The sequence below is a fragment of the Rattus norvegicus genome, chromosome 5 (assembly GCF_021556685.1).
Source record: "Rattus norvegicus strain SHRSP/BbbUtx chromosome 5, alternate assembly SHRSP_T2T, whole genome shotgun sequence".
In the NCBI taxonomy this organism is placed as follows: domain Eukaryota; kingdom Metazoa; phylum Chordata; class Mammalia; order Rodentia; family Muridae; genus Rattus; species Rattus norvegicus.
In genome coordinates, this window is record NC_141538.1 from 121,569,648 (window position 1) to 121,593,296 (window position 23,649).

At 43.7% G+C, this 23,649-nt stretch overlaps 1 protein-coding gene across 2 annotated transcripts in view; it reads left to right on the forward strand.

The window, feature by feature from the left end:
- Raver2 (ribonucleoprotein, PTB-binding 2) overlaps positions 1-23,649 on the forward strand; it is an 85,513-nt gene that overhangs the window by 46,887 nt on the left and 14,977 nt on the right. The window contains exons 5-9 of one of the 2 annotated variants that reach the window (XM_087549820.1): positions 13,345-13,471; positions 18,419-18,501; positions 20,675-20,779; positions 20,923-21,034; positions 23,185-23,441. In XM_087549820.1, coding sequence (XP_087405946.1) covers positions 13,345-13,471; positions 18,419-18,501; positions 20,675-20,779; positions 20,923-21,034; positions 23,185-23,441 — 684 coding nt within the window. 2 annotated transcript variants of the gene reach the window in all.

Below are 23,649 nucleotides of genomic sequence, written 5' to 3' on the forward strand. Positions count from 1 at the left end.
GAACTTCAAGAACTATATTGAATAAGTAGGGAGAGAGTGGGCAGCCTTGTCTAGTCCCTGATTTTAGTGGGATTGCTTCAATTTTCTCTCCATTTAGTTTAATGTTAGCAACTGGTTTGCTGTATATGGCTTTTACTATGTTTAGGTATGGGCCTTGAATACCTATTCTTTCCAGGACTTTTATCATGAAGGGGTGTTGAATTTTGTCAAATGCTTTCTCAGCATCTAATGAAATGATCATGTGGTTCTGTTCTTTCAGTTTGTTTATATGATGGATCACGTTGATGGTTTTCCTTATATTAAACCATCCCTGCATGCCTGGGATGAAGCCTACTTGATCATGGTGGATGATTGTTTTGATGTGCTCTTGAATTCGGTTTGCCAGAATTTTATTGAGTATTTTTGCGTCGATATTCATAAGGGAAATTGGTCTGAAGTTCTCTTTCTTTGTTGGGTCTTTGTGTGGTTTAGGTATAAGAGTAATTGTGGCTTCATAGAAGGAATTCGGTAGGGCTCCATCTGTTTCAATTTTGTGGAATAGTTTGGATAATATTGGTATAAGGTCTTCTATGAAGGTTTGATAGAATTCTGCACTAAACCCGTCTGGACCTGGGCTCTTTTTGGTTGGGAGACCTTTAATGACTGCTTCTATTTCCTTAGGAGTTATGGGGTTGTTTAACTGGTTTATCTGTTCCTGATTTAACTTCGATACCTGGTATCTGTCTAGGAAATTGTCCATTTCCTGAAGATTTTCAAGTTTTGTTGAATATAGGTTTTTATAGTAAGATCTGATGATTTTTTGAATTTCCTCTGAATCTGTAGTTATGTCTCCCTTTTCATTTCTGATTTTGTTAATTTGGACGCACTCTCTGTGTCCTCTCGTTAGTCTGGCTAAGGGTTTATCTATCTTGTTGATTTTCTCAAAGAACCAACTTTTGGTTCTGTTGATTCTTTCTATGGTCCTTTTTGTTTCTACTTGGTTGATTTCAGCTCTGAGTTTGATTATTTCCTGCCTTCTACTCCTCTTGGGTGTATTTGCTTCTTTTTGTTCTAGAGCTTTTAGGTGTGCTGTCAAGCTGCTGACATATGCTCTTTCCTGTTTCTTTCTGCAGGCACTCAGCGCTATGAGTTTTCCTCTTAGCACAGCTTTCATTGTGTCCCATAAGTTTGGGTATGTTGTACCTTCATTTTCATTAAATTCTAAAAAGTTTTTAATTTCTTTCTTTATTTCTTCCTTGACCAGGTTATCATTGAGTAGAGCATTGTTCAATTTCCACGTATATGTGGGCATTCTTCCCTTATTGTTATTGAAGACCAGTTTTAGGCCATGGTGGTCCGATAGCACGCATGGGATTATTTCTATCTTTCTGTACCTGTTGAGGCCCGTTTTTTGACCAATTATATGGTCAATTTTGGAGAAAGTACCATGAGGAGCTGAGAAGAAGGTATATCCTTTTGCTTTAGGATAGAATGTTCTATAAATATCCGTTAAGTCCATTTGGCTCATGACTTCTCTTAGTCTGTCTACATCTCTGTTTAATTTCTGTTTCCATGATCTGTCCATTGATGAGAGTGGGGTGTTGAAATCTCCCACTATTATTGTGTGAGGTGCAATGTGTGTTTTGAGCTTTAGTAAGGTTTCTTTTACATATGTAGGTGCCCTTGTATTTGGGGCATAGATATTTAGGATTGAGAGTTCATCTTGGTGGATTTTTCCTTTGATGAATATGAAGTGTCCTTCCTTATCTTTTTTGATGACTTTTAGTTGAAAATTGATTTTATTTGATATTAGAATGGCTACTCCAGCTTGCTTCTTCTGACCATTTGCTTGGAAAATTGTTTTCCAGCCTTTCACTCTGAGGTAATGTCTGTCTTTGTCTCTGAGGTGTGTTTCCTGTAGGCAGCAGAATGCAGGGTCCTCGTTGCGTATCCAGTTTGTTAATCTATGTCTTTTTATTGGGGAGTTGAGGCCATTGATATTGAGAGATATTAAGGAATAGTGATTATTGCTTCCCGTTATATTCATATTTGGAAGTGAGGTTATGTTTGTGTGCTTTCATTCTCTTTGTTTTGTTGCCAAGATGATTAGTTTCTTGCTTCTAGGGTATAGCTTGCCTCCTTATGTTGGGCTTTACCCTTTATTATCCTTTGTAGTGCTGGACTTGTAGAAAGATATTGTGTAAATTTGGATTTGTCATGGAATATCTTGGTTTCTCCATCTATGTTAATTGAGAGTTTTGCAGGATACAGTAACCTGGGCTGGCATTTGTGTTCTCTTAGGGTCTGTATGACATCTGTCCAGGATCTTCTGGCCTTCATAGTTTCTGGCGAAAAGTCTGGTGTGATTCTGATAGGTCTGCCTTTATATGTTACTTGACCTTTTTCCCTTACTGCTTTTAATATTCTTTCTTTATTTTGTGCGTTTGGTGTTTTGACAATTATGTGACGGGAGGTGTTTCTTTTCTGGTCCAATCTATTTGGAGTTCTGTAGGCTTCTTGTATGCCTATGGGTATCTCTTTTTTTAGGTTAGGGAAGTTTTCTTCTATGATTTTGTTGAAGATATTTACTGGTCCTTTGAGCTGGGAGTCTTCACTCTCTTCTATACCTATTATCCTTAGGTTTGATCTTCTCATTGAGTCCTGGATTTCCTGTATGTTTTGGACCAGTAGCTTTTTCTGCTTTACATTATCTTTGACAGTTGAGTCAATGATTTCTATGGAATCTTCTGCTCCCGAGATTCTCTCTTCCATCTCTTGAATTCTGTTGGTGAAGCTTGTATCTACAGCTCCTTGTCTTTTCTTTTGATTTTCTATGTCCAGGGTTGTTTCCATGTGTTCTTTCTTGATTGCTTTTATTTCCATTTTTAATTCCTTCAACTGTTTGATTGTGTTTTCCTGGAATTCTTTCAGGGATTTTTGCGATTCCTCTCTGTAGGCTTCTACTTGTTCTCTAAGGGAGTTCTTTATGTCTTTCTTGAAGTCCTCCAGCATCATGATCAAATATGATTTTGAAACTAGGTCTTGCTTTTCTGGTGTGTTTGGATATTCCGTGTTTGCTTTGGTGGGAGAATTGGGCTCCGATGATGCCATGTAGTCTTGGTTTCTGTTGCTTGGGTTCCTGCGCTTGCCTCTCGCCATCAGATTATCTCTAGTGTTACTTTGTTCTGCTATTTCTGACAGTGGCTAGACTGTCCTATAACCTGTGTGTCAGGAGTGCTGTAGACCTGTTTTCCTGTTTTCTTTCAACCAGTTATGGGGACAGAGTGTTCTGCTTTCGGGCGTGTAGTTTTTCCTCTCTACAGGTCTTCAGCTGTTCCTGTGGGCCTGTGTCTTGAGTTCACCAGGCAGGTTTCTTGCAGGGGAAAAGTTGGTCCTACCTGTGGTTCCAAGGCTCAAGTTTGCTCGTGGGGTACTGCCTAAGTCCTCTCCGCTGTGGCAGCAACCGGGAAAATCTGTGCCGCTCCTTCCGGGAGCCTCCGTGCACCAGGGTTTCAGATGACGTTTGGTGTTTTCCTCTGGCGCCTGGATGTGCACAGAGTGCAGTCTCTTCTGGTTTCCCAGGCGTGTCCGCCTGTCTGAAGGTTCAGCTCTCCCTCCCACGGGATTTGGTTGCAGAGAACTGTTTATCCGGTCTGTTTCCTTCAGGTTCCGGCAGTGTCTCAGACGCAGGGGTCCTGCCGCTCCCGGGCCCTCCCCTATGGGAACCCAGAGGCCTTATACAGTTGCCTCTTGGGCCAGGGATGTGGGCAGGGGTGGGCAGTGTTGGTGGTCTCCTCCGCTCTGCAGCCTCAGGAGTGCCCACCTGATCAGGCGGTGAGGTCTCTCTCCCACGGGGTTTGGGAGCAGAGAGCTGCTCATGGGTTTACTTCTAACAAATATTATATTTATATGTCACAAATTTTGAGGTTATGATTTTCAATTTTTGTAGTTTTTTAAATTAAAACATTAATTTACTTTATCACATGACGGTTTTGTCCTCTTGTATGTATGTGCCCCATGTCCATTGCCTGGTCCCCGAGGATGCCAGAAGAGGGAGTCACCATCTGGGTGGGAATCAAACCCCATCCTCTGGGAGAGCAGCCAGTGCTCTTAACCACTAAACCATACCTCCAGCCCCCTATTTGAGTTTTTAATTAGCATAGAAGAAACTGTTTGTGACAAATATTTTCAAGTGTGTGTACCATCATACTTTGTTCATATTTGCCCCTGTGAGCCCTCTTCTTTTCTGACTGACTCTGCTTCCTCCCCCAAATTGTCACTCTCGTGTGTGTGTTTGTGTGTGTGTTTGTGTGTGTGTGTTTGTGTGTGTGGTGTGATGTGTGTGTGTGATGTGTGTGTGTGTGTGTAGTGTGTGGCATGTGTGGTGTGTGGTCTGTGTGTGTGTAGTGTATGGCATGTGTGTGTGTGTGTGTGTAGTGTGTGGCATGTGTGATGTGTGTGTGTAGTGTGTGGCATGTGTGATGTGTGTGTGTGGTGTGTGTGGTGTGTGTGTATGTGTGATGTGTGTGTGTGGCATGTGTGATGTGTGTGTGTGGCATGGGTGATGTGTGTGTGTGGCATGTGTGATGTGTGTGTGGCATGTGTGATGTGTGTGTGTGGTGTGTGTGTATATGTTTTTGTAGTTCTTTATGGATTATAGATATCACTCGTCTAATATGTTAAAAGCACTCCCTGTTCTGAGAAACATCTAATCATTTTCGTGGCTGTTTCCTTAGTCTTGCAGGAGCTTTTGAACTCAGTGCAATCTTATCTCACGTGTCCATTCTGGGAGCTCTGTTAATTCCTTTCCAGAAACTTCTTTCCTATGTCTATTTTGTATTTTCTCTTTTTTCCCCTAGCAGTGTCTAAGTTTCAGGTCTTAAATTAAGGCTTTTCATCCATTTTGAGTTGTTTTTGTGCTTACTGAGAGAGAAGGGCCCAGCTTCATTCTTTTGCACGTTGATACCCTGTTTTCCCAACACCATTTGTAAGGAACTGTCTTTTTCTCCGTATGTTTTCAACAGCTTTCTCAGAGATAAGGGCTGTAACCCCTGGGCTGGTTTCTGGATTGTCTACTCCGTTTTCTTGGTTTATGGCCTGTTAGATGCCAGTGCTGAGATGTGTAGCTTTGGTTACTGAGATGAGCCATTGTGATGCTTCTGCTTCTGGCCACTTTGTCATTTTGCATCTTTTCTACTTCCTTATGAATTTTATGGTGATTTTTCTTCTCTAATTCTGTGAAGAATGCCATCAAGATTTCGATTGGGATAGCCCTGAATGTTAGGTTGTTTTTAGTAACATGCTTACCTTCACATAAGTAATTCCTCCAGTCCAGGAGTGTGGAAGGTCTGTATCTCCTAGTGCCTTCAGTTTCTTTCTCTGATGTCTTACAGTTTCAACTTGAAGTTCGTTCCTGGGTGTTTTTAAAGGTATTTTTAATAGCATTTATTTCCTGATTTCTTTCTTGGCAAGTTCGTTACTGATACATTAAGGTACAGATTTATATATGTTGCATATCCTGCCACTTGGCTAAAGGCACTTATCACATATAGTTCTCTGCTAAGTATCTGGAGGATCCTAAAGAATAGAAACTGTACATACAAATAAGAATACCTTAGCTCCATCCTTTCGTATTTGAATCACTTTCATTTCTTGTTGCTTTAGCTAAGACTTTGGGCACTCTGCTTAAGAGTGAGTGGACAGCCTAGTCTCCTGGTTTCAGAGGAAATGCTTTTGGATAGTTTTTCATGGTTAGTGTATGGGTTTCTCATATAGCCCCTTACTGTGTCATAGCACATCCCTACTGTTTCCCTAGTATCGTTGGGGCTTTCTTTTATCATTGGGATGCAGACCTGTGACTGAGGCCTTTCCTGGGTCAATTGAATAGTGATGTGATTTCTGTCCTAACGCATAGTTATGCGGGCTGTATTATATTTCTGGATTTGCATATGTTGAACCATCCATGCATCCCTGGAGTGAAGCCATCTCTGTCACGGTGTATGATATTCTTAATGTGTTCTTGAATTTGGATTGAAGATGTTTTTATTGAGTGTTTTTATACCTGTGTTCTTTCGGGAAATGAGTCAGGACTTGTGTTGTTTTTCCCTTCCTTGGTTTTGGTATCAGGTTAATGCTGACCTTAGGAGAGTTAGGTAGTGGTCTCGCTCACTTTGCTTTATGGGAAATTGAGGAACACTGGTGTCAGCTGGCTTGGTGGGCTTGAGCAGTACTCTAGTGGTAGGTTTTTCTTTGTTAGGAGACTCTGTATTACTACTTGAGCCTTGTTGTTTCGTTATCTTTCTCTACTATTCATATCTTACTGTTTTTCCTATTGATCATAGGTGTCTAGGAATTTATATGTTTCCTACAATTGCCATTTTTAAAAATATAAAATTCAAAAATATTCTTTTATGATGCTCTGTATTTCCTTGTACTCATTTACAATGAAATTGTAAATCTTTACCTCTAGGTGTATTAATTGGGCCTTTTCCCTCTCATTAGTTCAGGTTAATTCGGGTTAATTATTTCAGGTAATCATACTTTTTCAAAGAACCTACTCTTTGGTACTTGTCACTCCTTCAGCTCCTAATTAATGAATTTCATTCATTAATTTCTGCCCTGATCATATTCCTGTGATCTACTGCTTTGGGGTTTGCCTTGTTTGGTTTTTTTCTAAGACATTGAGGCACATAATCCTTCCAACTGATTGGGACACAAGATCCTGTCTGATCTGTTATTTTTCAGTGTAAAGACTTGTAACTATACATTTTTCTAGCTGTAGCCCAAAAGCTCTGGTAAATCATGTTTTTATTTTTATTATTATTATTTTTAGAAACTTAAAATTTCCTTTCTGGTTTTTGTCATTGACCATTCTCCTTTATTCAAGATGTCCAGTCTCCAGGTGTTGGTGTAGCATCTGTGATACCTCTTACTACTGATGTCTTGCTTCATTTTACTATGATTTAAGATACAAGAGGTTGCTCCGGTTCATTTGTACCTGTCGACAATGGCCCTAAGGCCCAAATGCAATCAGTTCTGGAGAACACTTTATGGACTCCTGAGAAGATAGCAGCTTTGGTGACTCTGTAGTTTCGTTAAGTCTCTTTGGTCTGTGGTGTAGTTTAACTCTGGGATTTCTTTGTTGACCTTTCAGTTTGAATGACCTATCTAAAGAGTAGGATACTAAATGACACAGTTATTGTACCAGGCCCTATCTGACCTTTAATGAGATTGGGAGCCCCGGTGTGTGATGCATGGGCATTTGCAATTGTCTTCATGAATTGTTGCTTTTATTAGTACATAATGGCCTCCCTTATCTATTTTTATTAGGTTTCCAGTGTATTCATCAGATAATCCAATAACTGCCGGTTCATTTTCCAGTTGTTTTGCTTCAGCCTTTGACTCCTAGTCTGTTGGTGTCTTTGCCAGGGAGGTGTGTTTCTTGGTGATGACAGCTAGTTGAATTTTGTTTTTCTGCCGGTCAGCTAATCTGTATGTCTTTAAGATGAGTTGAGGCCATTTACTTACACTCTAGGTTGGTGTTGAGGATGTAATTGTGTTGGTTGGGTTATTGTTCTTTTCTTTCTCCCTGTGAATATTACAGTTTGCTTAGCTTACTTGTGTTGGGATGAGACCTTCCTTCCTAACTCTGTACATCTTCTCTCATGAAATTTATCTTTTCCTGAACTCTCATGATCGAGGCTTTCTCTTCAATGTTATAGGGTTCCTTTAAATGCCCTCCACAGGGCTAGCTGGATGACATCCCTCGATCTTGACAAACTCCAATTGTTTTTATCTTTGGAGTAAAATATCCCCCCCTTTTTTTTTCTAAGATTCATTTTATATATATGAGTACACTGTTGCTGTCTTCAGACACATCAGAAGAGGGCATCGGATCTCTTTACAGATGGTTGTGAGCCACCATGTGGTTGCTGGGAATTGAACTCAGGACCTCTGGAAGAGCAGTCAGTGCTCTTAACCGCTGAGCCATCTCTCCAGCCCCCAGAGCCTGTCTTTATTTTTTTTATCTTGACATTTCTTCTTCACATGGTCAGCTTTGAACCTGCCATACGGCTGTAGTTTGTGCTTGTCTTGGGTTGTCCTTATTTGTCAGTTTTTAAAAGGTGCCAGTTGTTGCACTATTGGTTGACAGTTTGTTCTCTATGTTCAGTCCATGAAATAGCTTATTCCGTGCTTTCCTGTCAGCCTTCTGCTCTCCACAGCTGTCTTCCAGGGCTCTTCCCCATCTGGCAACTGTGGCAGGAGGGTTTCAGGCTCCCTTATTTGCACTCTTCCAGGCCCCGGGGCTGCTCAGTTTTAAACAGTAGAATATCTCTCACGGTGGCACTTGGGGAACTTCTCTCTGCTCCTGAGAAGGCTCATGGCAAAGGCACTGTATCAGCATGACAGGCAGCGGGAATTTAAGGCTTCGATACCATCGGGGCCTGTCCTGTGGGTAGGACTGCGGCTCTCTTTTCACTTGGGCCTCCTGTCTTACCTGTTGATGAGGTTTCTGCTTCACCTCTGCTGCTGGGAGCCGTGGGGCTGAAGCTGTACTGAGCGTGGCTATCTTTCTTCCTTTTTTGCCCTGCCTGTCTCTCCGCACTCTTCAAAAGAGCCTGTCGTTTTCTTACCTTGGCATTTCTTCTTCACATGGTCAGCTTCTAGCCATAGATTTTCAAGTTAATTTTCTCTTGGTGATTTCTGATTGTTCATGATTGGGAAACAACCTGTGTATTGACGTGGAGATAAGGTAACGTTGCGAGCTTTGTGTATTGTTATGTGGCCAATTTCTCTCGCATGTGCCATTCACGCTTGGAAATGGCTCAGACACTGTGCCCGATAGCTATAAAGTCGTGTGTGCACACACATGTGTGGGAATACACTACTTCTCTACCTTTTTTCTTTTCCTCATTTCTTTATCATTGTCATCTGTTAGTGTCCTAGAATCTTTTCTCTCTAATGGACAGCTTTTCTATTTCTACCTATTCTATAGTTGCTGCTCCAGATTTTGCAGTGTGTTCTTGATAGGCATCTGTTGGTGGCACACTGGCCGCTTTATCAGTACATGTGCCTTTGAAAGGACCCCTTTCTGATGTTACTCTGGCTTCAGCTTTCTTTGGCTTACGTTTGCTGTCCTTCATCTCAGCCTTTCTGTGTATGTTTTTTTATGTGTGTGTCTGATGGCTAACATTTAAAAAATCATATATGGAAGTCCATGTCTTTTTATGGGTGCATTTAAAGCATCTTTTAATGTGTGCTCTGACTTTTGTCCAGTTGGTGTTCTACATATCTTATTTCCTTGTGCTTTCTTTTGACTAACCGTTTTGCCTTTTTCCCATATTTCTAACTATTGGAACTCTCTTCTGCTTGCCAGCTGTGCATGTTGTCTTTTCATTTTTCTTTTTCTTTTCTTTGTTGTGTTTGTTTCAAGATGGTCTCACTATGTAGCCTTCATTGTCCAGGAGCTCACTATTTAGACCAGGCTGACCAGAAACGTAGAGACCCACCTGCTTCTGACTCCTCAGTGCTGGGATTGAAGGCGTGCACCTAACACCTGACAGTTTTTTCATTTTTAAAAATTATGTGGGGGTTGGGGATTTGGCTCAGTGGTAGAGCGCTTGCCTAGGAAGCGCAAGGTCCTGGGTTCAATCCCCAGCCCCGAAAAAAAGAAAAGAAAAAAAAATTATGTGTACCATAGGTGTTTTGCCTGATTTATGGCTGTGCACCACATGCATGCAGCGCTCATGGAGGCCAGAAGACGGGGTCAAGTCCTCTGGAACTAGAGTTGCAGACTGTTGTGAGCTGTCACGTAGGTGCTAGGGCTTGAAGCCCGGTCTTCTGGAAGAGTAGCAGCTAATGTTAACTGCAGTCATCTCTCCAGCCCCTTATCTTTTAAGAGTGGGGTTGGGGAAGCAAGCACACCCTTGTGCCACAGTGTGCAGTGGAGGTCATAGGTCAACTTTTTTCCAAGGTCATTTCTCTTTCCACCTTGCTTGAGGCAAAGCCTCCTTTACTGTGCTGTGCATTCTGGGCTGGGCGGCCTATACATTCTGGCTGATTCTCCTGTCCCTACCTCTCGCCTCTGCTGGGTGTGCCTTACAGATACATACATGCCTCTGCATTTGGATTTTTATGTAGGCTCTGGGGTTTAAACTCAGGTCTTCAGGGGTCGTGGCAAGTGTGTTTACTGGGGAAACCGTCCTCCTAGGCTACGTTTTATCTCTTTCCTACTGGTAATTGTTCCTAACTCATCAATACCCTTTCCATTCTTAGCACCCTGTCTTTCCACTTAGCTCACCACCCCCCCCACACACACACACCTTTCTGTTTCCTCCTTTCTACTCACTACATGGGAGTTAGTCCCAGTCCCTTACTTTAGAATTGCCCTGAATCATATCTGTTTCCTGGGCCTACCTATTACAAAGTTATGATAGGATACTTTAACTTCTATATGTCACACAATGCTGTCTTACATTTGCCTCTTTTCTGACTGCAACATTTCCTCCCAGGGAGATTTGAGTGAAGCCATTCATGTGGTAAAAGCCGTCCAGAGTGTGGGCAGTTGGGAACAGTTTTCGCTTTTCTCACACTTGATCACCGCCCCCTGCCCCGTGAATATACAGATCTAACTTGGGACATTTTTCCCTTAGCACTTGGTTAGTGTTGGTTTGTCGTCTCCCTAGTCCAGTGTTTCTAGGAAGAAGCTGTTTGTGGTTGGCTCCTTGTTCCTTAGGAGATGTGTTCTTCCTGGAAGCTTTTCATAGCATTTCCTTTTTCATTTTTTTTTCACCTTTTGCTTTGGTGTTTATAACCTTTATGACCACTGAGTAGCTCTGTGTGCTCTTTAGCCGCATACGTGGGACCCCAGTGGCTGATGGTTGTTTCTGCACTCCTTAGGCCCTCTTTAATAAGGTGCACCTCTCAGCTAATTTCCAAAGATACCTCTCACCTTTTCTCCTGCAGGGGCCCCTGTTGATCAAGTCCTGGTCCCTGGCCCCTGGCCCCTGGTCCCTGGTCCCTGGTCCTTGGCCTCTAGCCCCTGTCACCTTGCTGCTGCTACTGCTGCTGTTACTCTCACCTTGCCCTTACTAATTTTGCTCTTGTTGATTTTGTTTGCATCTTTTGTGTCTTTAACCTCCTCTTTTAGATCGTTGATTTCTTTTGAATCATGTTTGTTTCACCATTTAACACGCCTGATAAAAACAGAGGCTCCAGGGTCAGTGGAGTGCTCTGTGAGTTTCTGAAGCCTTTATCTACAGGATAGGGGCCCCCGTGCCGGTTTATGGGCTTGCTTTTGAGGATTCGGGATCTTCTAGTCCGTGTGACACATTTGGAGCAGTACTATTTATAGTAAGCGGAGGCTGATTTTTCTCTTTATATGTTCGTTTTTCATGCTAGTGCTTCCCACTGGGCCTTTATAACCGAGTGTCCCTGCTCATGTTACTAGTTAAGGCTACTTAGCTACCTTTGGGACATCTGTCATGCTCAGCGGGCGATCTTAGTTTCCTGTCCATTACCTCTGCTTTCTCTATCACAAGCAGTCCCGCCTCCTGCCTTTGTTTGAGTGGCTCTAGTCCCCAGATATCAAGTTTTCTTTTCTTTGGATACTTATGTTTTGGGGGAGGGTGCAGTGAGCTTCCTTGTATGCCAGTGTTTACAGGTTGGTGAAAGGGTCATTGTAGATCTCAGTGTAGAGCAGTGCACTGCTCCATAGCCTCCGTACCTACACACACCTACATCTACCATGCAAATTTGGTAGACAAAGGGATGATGGGAAGCCTAGAGGGGAAGCCTGGGTTTGTTAGGATTTAAGGATGACAGACGGGGAGAGCTCTGGCCCACTGTCCTCTGGGCTTTCCCCACCACACTGGGCACTGCCTCACAGCGCAGCTGTACCTTGCTCCCAGCCCTATGTTTTCTAGGCTTCACGTTCCTCAGTGAACCTCACTGTGGCTGTAGGTGTGAAGAGCTCAGGATGCTGCTAGTTGGAAAGGAGATGGTCTGTGGCCAGCATCAGCCCCCACCAGCGTTGTCTGTCTGGTCTTTGTCCTCTGCCCTGTGCTTACATACCACCTGCTGCTCCTCTTTGTTTCTGAGGCATCAGTAGATACACGCTGCTCTTTTTCTGTGCAGCCTTTGCTGCCCAGAGAGCCCAGCTCCCTGAGGGAATGGTGGAGAAAGCTGTGCAGTGCCACCTGCCAAAGCTGTCCCCGAGCTCTCTGTGGACCTAGGCTTTCTTGCTCTCTATACATGTGTGCCTGCACACTTCCTATCCAGACAGGGCTTCTTGCTGGTGCCATGTCTGTTTCTTGAGTCTGTATTTCTTTTCCTCTCAGTTTTATAGATGCTGGGTTAGGAGAGAGACCTAACTGTCCTTGTCAGTTCTCCCTTTCTTGAGGCTAGATGTGTGTGTATACATATGTAATAATGTCTCTGTCTGTGTGTATTCATATATATATATAAAGAGAGAGAAAGAGTCTCTGTCTGTGTGTATACATATGTATGTATATATGTCTCTGTCTGTGTGTGTATTCATATATATAGTCTCTGTGTGTATACATATGTATATATGTATGTGTGCGTGTATAAAGATATGCATATTTACAGAGAGAGTCTATGTATGCACATGCTACGGTGCATATTAGAGAGGTTAGAGGACAATTTTGGTGAGCTGTCCTGTCCTACTGTGTGGGTCCTGGGAACCAAACTCAGGTTGTTAGGCTTGGCTGTAAGCACTGTTACCTGCTAAGGTATCGCTCTGCTCTACGCCCAGCTTTTCTTCTGCAGGTTCTGGGGGTCTGAGCCCCAGTTGTCACTTGCGTGACAAGTGCTTCATCCAATGAGCTATCTCACCAACTCTCATGCCTTTTAAAACTAAAAGGTGATTCACACTTTTAGGTAGCCATGCAGCTTAGTTCATCTCCATTTCACCGTAGAGTGAATGAAATAAACTTTCAGAAGAGGAAAACTTTGTTTGAAAGTCAAGATAAGCTCTCCCACGTTGGATCCACCAACAGTCTAGGAAGCCTGCCTGTAGTGCGGGGTCTAGTGTTGGGCCAGTGAGATAACGCTTTGCTAAAAATCCATCTCTCCTTGGCATTATCTTGCTTGGGTTTTGTAATGGAACTTGTGGTATTAAAGTGTTAGTTTTATCGGAAGCCGGTTGGCGTTGGACAGGTGTCAGATGAGGACCGCCTGTCGTGAGTAGCATGGGACATGTGTCATTGTTGGGAGCTGTAGTAGAAAGCACTCAGTAAGTGCATGGTGTGTTCGTCAGGATACAAGTCTTAGGTGAGCGGCCTGTAGGAGGAGCGCCTTTGGACTTTACTTATGCTTCTGTTGTTGTTTCTGTCCACACTGAAGATGCACAGTAATCAAAAGGGATTACTGCCAGAACCCAATCCGGTACAGATTATGAAAAGTTTAAACAATCCTGCCATGCTACAAGTTCTTCTGCAGCCCCAGCTCTGTGGACGGGCCGTGAAGCCAGGTAAGCACCACGCATCCCCCTCCAGCACAGACTTGCATGAGTCGCTCATGCTGCATGGTATGCGAGATGTAAAAACATGCATTGCGTGTTCAAATGCACCCTTAGGCTTGTTTATCTCCTTTCTAGAACTGTTAATGATCATTAGTCAGCTGTGTGAGATGGTACATCTTGGCCGTTTGGTGGGTACAATCTAGTTTTGTGGTTCCGTTCTCTGTACCGTTAGTAAGTGTTAAATATTAAACCTTCAGTTTAGCTCTTTGCAGCTTCTAAACCCAGGAATAATGGCACACACCACTCTACTGGAGCCTGGGTGAACCAAGAGCCTGGGGCCTTTCTCTGTAATTGTTCTGGTGGGCCTGTCTTGTTGAAAACGCAGATTTGTTTCGTCCCCACCTTTCTCTGCCCTAGAGAACAAAGTTCCTTTGTAGCAGCTGACAGAAGCACACGTCTTCTGACTACTCAGAACTTTGGTACCACGGTATACTGACTACAAGCTCTTTCCTTTTCTCTTTCCGGGATTTCCTTCTGAAACAAACAGCTTTATATACACACGACTTCTGTGTTAGTGTTACGAGATGATGCCGATATTCAGTGCTGAAGTCCAGGATAAATATATTTAGCGTAAGCATACTCAGAGAGTTTATTCCCGTTCAGCCCCAACTGGCCCGACGTCAACTCCCATGCTCAGCGACACATAACCCACAAATTAAGAGTAGTCATTTGGGTGGCTGCTCCACTTTAGACTCTGGCTACACGTTAAGGATCCTCCGGGCTACCTGAACTTCTGACCAGCCAGCTATACAGACTTGGGAGATGCCAGGACCCTTCAGTTTGGTAATCTTCTGAAATGTCTTATAGAATTCAGGAAAACATCACATTTATGATTATAATTTTACCAGAGAGGATCTAACAGGAGTAGGCAAATGAAAGACACTAGTGCGAGGATTCCTCATGCCGTTAGGCCGTGACGTGCAAGCATGCCATTGGTGTGCGAATTTTTAAAATATAATGTTACTGACAGTTTCACACGTATGTATAGAGTATCCTGGTTACTCTTTGCTTCCTTTAACATCCTTCCCATCCCTATCACTCATCCCCAGCAGTCCCCTTCCCAAGCTCATGACTTCTTGTTTTATGACCCGTTTAGTCAAGCCACCTTGAGACCACTGGATGGAGACTGTCCATTCGAGGGGTAACCAGTAAGTCCATAGCTAAGGACAGCGAATCTCCTTCCTGAGTTGATCAATGGCAAACAGTCCAGCAATGAGGGCGGCTTAGTTAGGGTTTTACTGCTGTGAACAGACACCATGACCCAAGGCAGCTCTTATAAATAACATTTAATTGGGGCTGGCTTACAGGTTCAGAGGTTCAGTCCTTATCAAGGCAGGAACATGGCAGCATCCAGGCAGATGTGGGCTGGAGTTGCTGAGAGTTCTGTATCTTCCTCCAAAGAGACGACTGTCCTCAGACTGCTAGGAGGAGGGTCTCAAAGCCCACCTCCACACTGACACACTTCCTCCAGCAAGGCCACACCTCCTCCAACAAGGTCACTTCCTAATAGGGCCGCAGTCTGGGTCAAGCATATTCAGACCAGCACAGAGGGGCAGGGAGGTCCTCCTGAGCAGGTCTTCCACCTATGCCTGACTGTCGGTGGGTCTATTCTTGTGCTGGCCCTGTGCAGGCATCTACAGCCGCTGTGAGACTGTGATTGTTATGGCTGCGTCTTACCCGGGGGACAACGATATGTCGAAGTTCTTTTCTGTCTTCCCAATGTTCCCTGAGCCTTAGAGGGGTGGCATAAAGGCCATCTTTAGGGCTGAGCATTCATTAGTCATAAACTCTCAACACTTCGTGGGGCCATGAGTCCCCTCACTGCATTCACCACTGTTCAAGTGAAAGAGGGGGCTCTCACATGGCGGCTGAGAGCAGCACATTTCTGTGGACACAGTCATATTTGCTCAAAAACTATCTCAGCTCCCATGCTAGGGCTCCTCATCTCCCTGGCTGGGTTTTGACCAGGTCTGTAGTGTCAGGCATGGGGTCCCTCCTATGCATCAGGTCTCAGATCCAATCAGAGAACCGTTGGTTACCCCCAGAACAGGAGTGCCGCTCCTGCTCAACTGGGCTTCCCTTGCAGGACTGTGAAAACCTAAGCGGCAGGGGCACAGCTTCAGCTTTGCTCCATCTTGGGTTTCCCTTTTACATCGCGCATCCAGGCTCTGGAGTGTGCATTGTGTGCTTTCTACTGTCAGGCTAAAAACAGTGGCCCACAGCAACTTGGGGAGGAAAGGGTTCCAGGTCACTCACAGTTCATTATAGAGGAAGACAGGGCAGGAACCCAAGCAGGAGCTGAGGTGTGGACCGCAGAGGAGAGTTCTTACTGGTTTGCTCTTCACTGCCTTCTCAGCTTGCTTGTTCATAAACCCAGGACCACCTGCCCAGGGGTGGCATCACCCACACCGGGCTGGGCCTGCCCACGTCAATCATGGATCAAGAAAATGCCCCACAGGCTTGCCCATAAGATAGTCTATGGAAGCATTTTCTCAGCTGAGATTCTGTCTTCCCGGATGATGGTAGTTTGGGTCTAGATGACAAGACAAACATCATCATCATCATCAACAACAACAACAACAAAATACCAAAATACCAAAACCCCTACCTAGCACAAAGGGGCGCCTTACCCTTGGCCTTGAGGGTTTTGTTAATAACTCACAGCTTTTGGCAACCCCTTTTCCCAGCCGTGCAGGGTCTTTTTAGAGGTTGGAACTTTTTATTTGTTTATTTTTAATGGTTATTTTATTTACATTTCAAACGTTGTCCCCTTTAGGTGTTAGAACTTTAATGGGAGTTTTTCTATGTGGAAAATAATCCTCCCAAAATGTATTAAATGTGGATTTTCTGGATTGTCCTCAAACACGGTGTCCCTAGACATGGCACTGTCCCGTTGGCTGGTTTCCTTGGCACAGTGCAGTAGTCCTTCATTCCTGTGATGGACACATCATTTCTCATGATGCAGTCCAAGATTGCTCTCATGTTTAAAGATGTGGTGCTCTTGGGAAATGTCATCCACACTTTGGATTGTGGGCATCTTTAGTAATTCTGCCCCACCACTGTTTCTACCTCTCTATCCAGCAGTATATACTTTCCCTCCAGTTTTCTGTTTGCATTGGTTTGTGGTCATTAGGAATATGGGTTTTTTTTTTTTAGGTTTTATTTTTTAATTTTAAAATTATTTGCACGAGGATGGGTATGTATACACATGAATGCAGATCTTTAGAGTGGAGTTATAGGCAGCTGTGAGCGACATGACGTGGGTGCTGGGAACCAAACTCTGGTCCTCCGAGAAAGCAGTATGTGTCCTTCATCATCGAGCTATTTCTCCAGTCCCAGGAGTATGTTTATGTTTAATGTCACTGTCTCTATTTTAAGATGTTTAATATTTACCCGGATGGAGAAATTATTTCCTGGCTTTGTTTGGGTTGGTAAGGGAAGAAGAATACATCTGTACCTCAGCGAGCACATGCCAAGCTAGAGAAGGCACGCAGCTTCCACTTTAGTGTTTTCTTGGACGGTCCGTGGTTGCTGGGGAATTACATCCTTTCCAGGTTGAGGTGAAATCACAATGAAGCTTTGTCTTTATTTGCATCTACACCTTCGTTACGGGCTGTAGACTTGAGTCGTGAGGTTGATGTACAGTCAGGCTATATACTATAGCACTTTTTAACTGAACCCTTCAGTAGAGTGAGCAGGTATATGTTAACTTGGTGTCCTTTTGTTTTTGAGATAGGGACTCACTACCTAACTGGGAATATAGGCATACCCTAGTGTTTGTTCTGGTCCATGTACATTATGCAAAGGTATAATAACCTTTTCAGTTTGCTTTTTTCTTTTACTTATTTTATGTATATGAGTACTCTATATGGATGTATACCTGCACACCAGAAGAGGGCATCAGACCTTATTATGGATGGTTGTGAGCCACCATGTGGTTGCTGATCATTGAACTCTTTGTAAGAGCAACTGGTGCTTTTAACTGCTGAGCCCTCTCTCCAGCCCCCCTGTGACCTTTTCTAAATGCTAACCTGTGATATATTTCTGTTGGGAACAATGCCCTTAAAACCATGAAATAGTAGATATCGTCTTTCCATAACAATAATTAGGTGAAATTAGTCCTGTGTTTTCTATTTCGTGGTTCTTTATTCTCTGTATATTATCTCTTCTGAAATGTACGTGGTACTTGGACTCAGACTTGAGTTACCATTCATTCATATCATCTCTAAGTTTGTTTCTTTGGAAACAAGGTCTTATTGTGTTATTCCTGGCTGGCCTGGAACTTGCTGAGTAGACAAGACTGGCCTCGAACTCACAGATACCTGCCTGGCTCTGCCTCCCAATGCTGGAATTAATGACATGGGCCACTTTGCCCTGTCGTATGTAGTCACGGTGCATCTTTTTAGTGTTATGATGTAAGAATTTCTGTGCAAATATTATCTTCTCTAAAGGATTTTCCATAAAGGATGAGGGTTGCATCTTAACCCTTGCCCTTCCTTCCAACAAACATCTCCCAAATGCGTGACAAAAAGAAGGCTGAGAAATGGCTCACTGATTAAGAGCACTTTTATTCTCCATGAGGACCAAGGTTCTGTTCCCAACACCCACATGGTGGTAACTCCATGTCTCAGGGATCCCACACCCTCTTCTGATCTTCTTGGGCATCACTCACTCACATGGCGCACATACATATGTGCAGGCAAAACACCCATACATAAGATAAAAAGGCACTGAGCAAGGAATCGAAAGTAGCCTGCCCCTCTCAGCCAGGAGATGATGAAACTTCCCGTGCAGGTTAAAGGTGTAAAAGAAACATTTTTGGAACGTGTTGTAGTTTGAGTTTCTTAAGTCACATGGTTATGGTTTTCTGCTGACTGACTCTGATCTTCCCTACAGTTCTCGGAGTCACACCCAGCCTATCTCATCTGCTGAGTCCGTCCCTCCCCTCCGCGCTCTTACACTTCAGTAAAGCACAGCAGGTATGTATGGAGCACCGGGTCCTGAAGCACTGGCGATTTGGAGTGCGGACTTCCAGCTCTCCCAGCCTCTCAAGACAGAATTTTATGTAGCTCAGGATGACCTTGAATTTCTATTTCTCCTGCATCCATTCCCCAAGGACTGGAATTTACCGGCGTGCCAGACCTCACCAAGAAGTTAACTGAGCATTTTGCTTTTTAAAAAATATCCTGCCTGCCTTCCGCCCTTTGTGGTCTAGGGACCGTTCTAGAATTTTCTGATGCTAGTAGGTGCTCTAGTGCTGACCTACATCTCTAGCTTTCTTTTAACTTTTGATTTTGGTAGAGAACCTTGCTATAGTTGCCAATGCTGGCCTTGAACTCATATTGTAGACAGATAGACCGTTGAGGCACCCTCCTGCCTCAGCCTCCTGAATAGCTGGAATTTAGACCTGTACAGGTAGAGCTGGCAGAGAACATCCTTATAATGGCTGCATAAAGTCACAAGAGGGGTGTTCGTAGTCCTGCTAAGGATAACAGCACAGACAGATAGACCTACCAACTCCTGCTTGGAGAGGATTAGGACAGAATACTTATTTTGTGATATATTTTTGCTAGATAATGAATAGGTTTTCCTCTCTCTTTGTGTGTAGAGGGGGCGGGCCCAGACAGGCAGAATGTGTGCCATGGTGTCTATGTGGAGGTCAGAGGGCAGCTTTGGGTGTCAGTCCTTGCCTTCTACCTTGTTTGAGGCAGGGTATGTTTACTGTTGCACATACCCGGCTAGCAGGCTTTCGGGTTGCTGGGGATGCCCTCTTCTCTACCCCCATCCTCCTCGTCATTTTCAAAGAGTATGAATGCTTGAGTCAGATATGCTGGCTTGTTCCTGTAATCCCAACACTGGGGAGGCCAAGGCTGGAGGATTACTCCGTTTAAGACTAGCCAGGGCTACATAGTAAATTCCAGGCCAGCCTAGGCTCCAGAGTGAGATTCTATCTCAGAACAACAGTAAAAACCCAACAACAAAACAGCAGGAACAGCAAACATTAATTATAATCCAATAAGCGGTCTTAGCAAAGAGATTCAGATGGTTGCTCTATCCGTTACGACAGTAGTTCTCAGCCTGGAGGTTGCAACCTCTTTGAGGATCACATGACCCTTTCACAGGAGTTGCATATTCAAAAACCCTACCTATCAGATATGTACATCGTGATTCATGATGGTCAGATTATGTACATTATGATTCATAGCAATCGGATAAGCACACTGTGATTCATAATAGTAAAATTACAGTTATGAAGTAGCAGTGAAATAGTTTCATGGTCGGAGGTCAACAGCATGAGTAACTGTATTAAAGGGTCGCAGCATTAGGAAGGGTGAGTGCCACCATGGTAGAAGAAAGAACAGAGAGGCAGTGTTAGCTTTTATGGCCTGCAAGTCCCTCTCTCCAGAGCTTATTGTGTCTCCCCATCCCAAAAGGACCTGTTCCCTCCTCCAGGGTTGTCTCCTTGACCAGGATGTCCTTTCACCACACTGACCCAGACTTCCCCTAAATAGCCTTCAGACCTCAACACATGCTAGGTCCCCAAGAGAGCCTCCCTTGACTCTCTAGTCTAAATGAGATCCCCCCCCCCATGTGTGTCCTGTGTCTGCGTGTCTCTTCCTCAGAGAACTGCCATTAGAATCTTACTTGTTTTTCATTTAAAGTCTCCAAGACCATGGTAACACGGGGTCAAATGGTATTACATTTCTTACACCATCCTATTTGTAAAAAGAGCGCATCAAGTCTTGTCACGTGATTAACTCAATCAATAAATTCCTATTTCCCCATCATTAAAACCAGGAGAAAAGGGTAACAAAGGACGTGGAATGGGTCTCTTAACTGTTATTGGAGGATACCCCCTATGGGGGAAAGTAGACTAATACAAGTTCAGAAGGGCTTTTTTTTCTTCTCAAGACAGTGTTTTCTCTGTAGTCCTGGCTGTTCTAGAACCCATTCTGTGGACCAGGCTGGCCTTGAACTCAGAGATCCACCTGCCTCTGCCTCTGAGTGCTGGGATTTAAGGTGTGTGCTGGCCATCAGGCTAAGAAGTGCTTCCTTCATTTTCAGACTAACTTCTGATTGAACTTTAAGATGAGTTGATTATAGACCAAATAACTCTTCTGATTGTAACTTGGTGTCTCATTAATTCCACAGAGCTCAGCTGTGGGTAACACATCATCCTTACTCCTTCAGAATCTTTCTCCCTTACCTTTGATACAGCAACCGTTGATGAAGTTTGACAACGCCCACACTAATAATGTAAGTAGTTCATCCCTCAGCCTGGTGATGAAATGGTGACATTTCACACATGTGACCATCTTCACTAGGATCTGTTTGTTTGGTTTTTGGTTTTTTTTTTTTTTTTTCACCATGGGAAACTGTCTTCCTCTCCCCTTTTGTAGAAGCCTGGCTTGCTGGGAGAGCCTCCCGCCATGGTGCTGCAGCCTGCTCTGGCAATAGGGCCACCACTTCCACTGAAAACGGACCTGGGACATCATGGAGAAGCACACAAAAGTAAATAGCCCATTTACCAAGAAGTCCTTATGCAATCGGCTTTGAGGCTTGAAGATAGTTTACCTCTATTCCTCTCTTACTTATAGGATAATTAAATTTGAGTCTTGGCCATTTAAAATTTAAAGAGCCCCGTTGCCTCGTCTGGTTTTGATATTGATATGTTGTTAATGGGTCTGCCTCCATGCCAAGATGAGACGGTCCCTGGTGGATGGGCTTTAATATTTTATGCAGGTTCACAGCAGCGCCAGGAGAAGACACAGCTCCATCTGACGCTGACATGCTGCCCGTTGGGCTCATGGCACATTACCTTTGTCTGCATTTCAATTTCACTGAAGATGGAGCCCCCGGCTCTTACAAAAGGAATAGCTAGCATTTGTAAATATAAGTCCCGTTGACTTGAATTATTTTGAAATTAATTTTAAGTTGGTACTTGGAAGAAAACGGGCATATATGCTCTGAGCACATGATAGGCAGAACAGTTTTACTTTAGAAAAATAGACATATACCAGGGTTTTTCTTTTATTTTATTCTTATTTAGAATAGCACCTCCAGTTTGAAGTTTATTGAAGGCTTGATGTAAACAACTCCACTGATGAGCTCAGTTCTGTCAGCAAATGTCGCACATTTAGTCTCTCACATCTAAAACGGGCTAATCCAGTAACTCATTCAGACCAAATAACTCAGTCAGTTCCGACTGTTGAAGTTGACCAGGCAGTGGTTAAATTGCCGAAAAACTTTCTCGGTATGATGGGAGTCTGCCATTTCGAAAAGCGTTGACTTTCTATTACTGAAAATGTTTGTTCCTCATATTGATGTTCGATCATATGCCGTTTGCTACCTCACGTGCTGTTTTAAGAACACTGACAATTCGCTGTCTAAAATAAATATATCCTAAAAGATAGAGGGGTCAGAGCGAGTACTCAACCAGCGAGCAAACCTGCTTAGTGAATTCATAAGATGGAAATTTTACAGCAAAATTAACTGTTTTAATTTCTTTTTGGTCTCTTGTTTTATAAACTTGTTTTGTTTTAATTTTTGTTTGTTTTTCGAGATAGGGTTTTATGTTGCCCAGGTTGATCTTGAACTTGTGAGTTCAAGTTCTCTTCTTGCCTTTGCCCCAGCATAGTTCTGAGTGCATGCCGCCATGCCTGTGTGTGTGTGTGCGCGTGTGTGTGTGTGTGTGTGCGTGTGTGTGTGTGTGTGTGCGTGTGTGTGCGTGTGCGTGTGCGTGTGCGTGTGCGTGTGTGTGTGTGTGTATGTATGTATATATATATTTTTTAATTAAATTGATTGGTTGAGGGAGGGCAGGACACACTTGTGCTATGGTGTGCAGTTGGCACATAGAAGACATCTTGTGGGAAGGAGTTGTTCTTTCCTACCCTGTGGGTCTCAGGATTTAAACCCAGGCTGGAGCCAATCACCTCTCTCTGGTAAGCCATCTCAGCATCCCTGACTTAAAGATTTTTAAAATAAGAATCATACCTAATTTTCTGATGGAAATTTTTAATCATTTCAGGATTTTTCTTCCTATAAATAAAAACATAACTTTTATTGATTTAGTATTTATTCCTGAGTGTTGATTTTAAGGGCAATGCTAGTATTTAAATACCAGATTCCCCCACTTGGTAATAGCATTGATTTATATCATTTGTGGATTTCTGGGCTTAATCCTCAAACCACTGCCGAGTGCACGTTGCCAGTGCGAAGACACTGCACTCAAGTTTAGAAGAGATGGGTGTGGCCAGCGCCCGACAGCTGATGAAGTCTCACTCTCAGGCTTGCCGCTGAGTCCAAATTAACCTTAGAAATGCTGACGAACTCTTTAAACAGGAGACTCAGTTACTCTCTCCAAATCTGGAAGCATCCAAGTTGCAATAATTGGACATTTTTAAGTACTGGTGTAATTGAAATGTCAAAAAGAGATATACGATCCTAAAGTAATAATTAAAATGTATCATTAAAGTATACTGTCTAGGTTATCATAGAAATTATTGAAAATTTAAAAAACATTTTTACTGTCAGTTTTTGCTTTCTCGTGGCTTTCTAACCCCTGACCTCACCTGTTGGATTTCATAGACCTCTAATAGGTCCAGAAAGGACCACTGTGTCTTGTGTAACCAGGGTTCTTTTGCCTCTGTGGTTCACTACAGCGTCTAATCTGATTGCAAGTCAGACGACACTGGCAGCTGGACTGGGCGTGTTGCCATTCTTCCCACACCAGCTCACTGCTGGGCAAGCCGGGCCGGGGCGTGGGACCACTCAGGAGACGCAGTCAGCCCCGGTGAGCAGCAGCGAAGCTAGTTTCTCAGGGTCACAGCATTATCTGCAGACCTTCCCAGGCCTTCCTGGTGGAGGTCCACTGACGGGCAACCAGAAGACCCTGCAAGGCCAGCCGAAAGGCGCGGAGGTAGGTTGGAAGGCAAGGGACACACAGAGAGGAATGGATACCCCCATGGCTGCCTTTCTGCTCCTTTTAGTCCCTGAATTGTGACATTGTCCTGTCTTATCCAATTACTTGTGTTTGGTGACTGTCCCCAGTGGTTTCGGCACCTTCAAAGCTGTGGCTCCAGTTGGGACTTCTCTTGAGCTCCTGTGAATTTGCTAAGGGTTGAGTT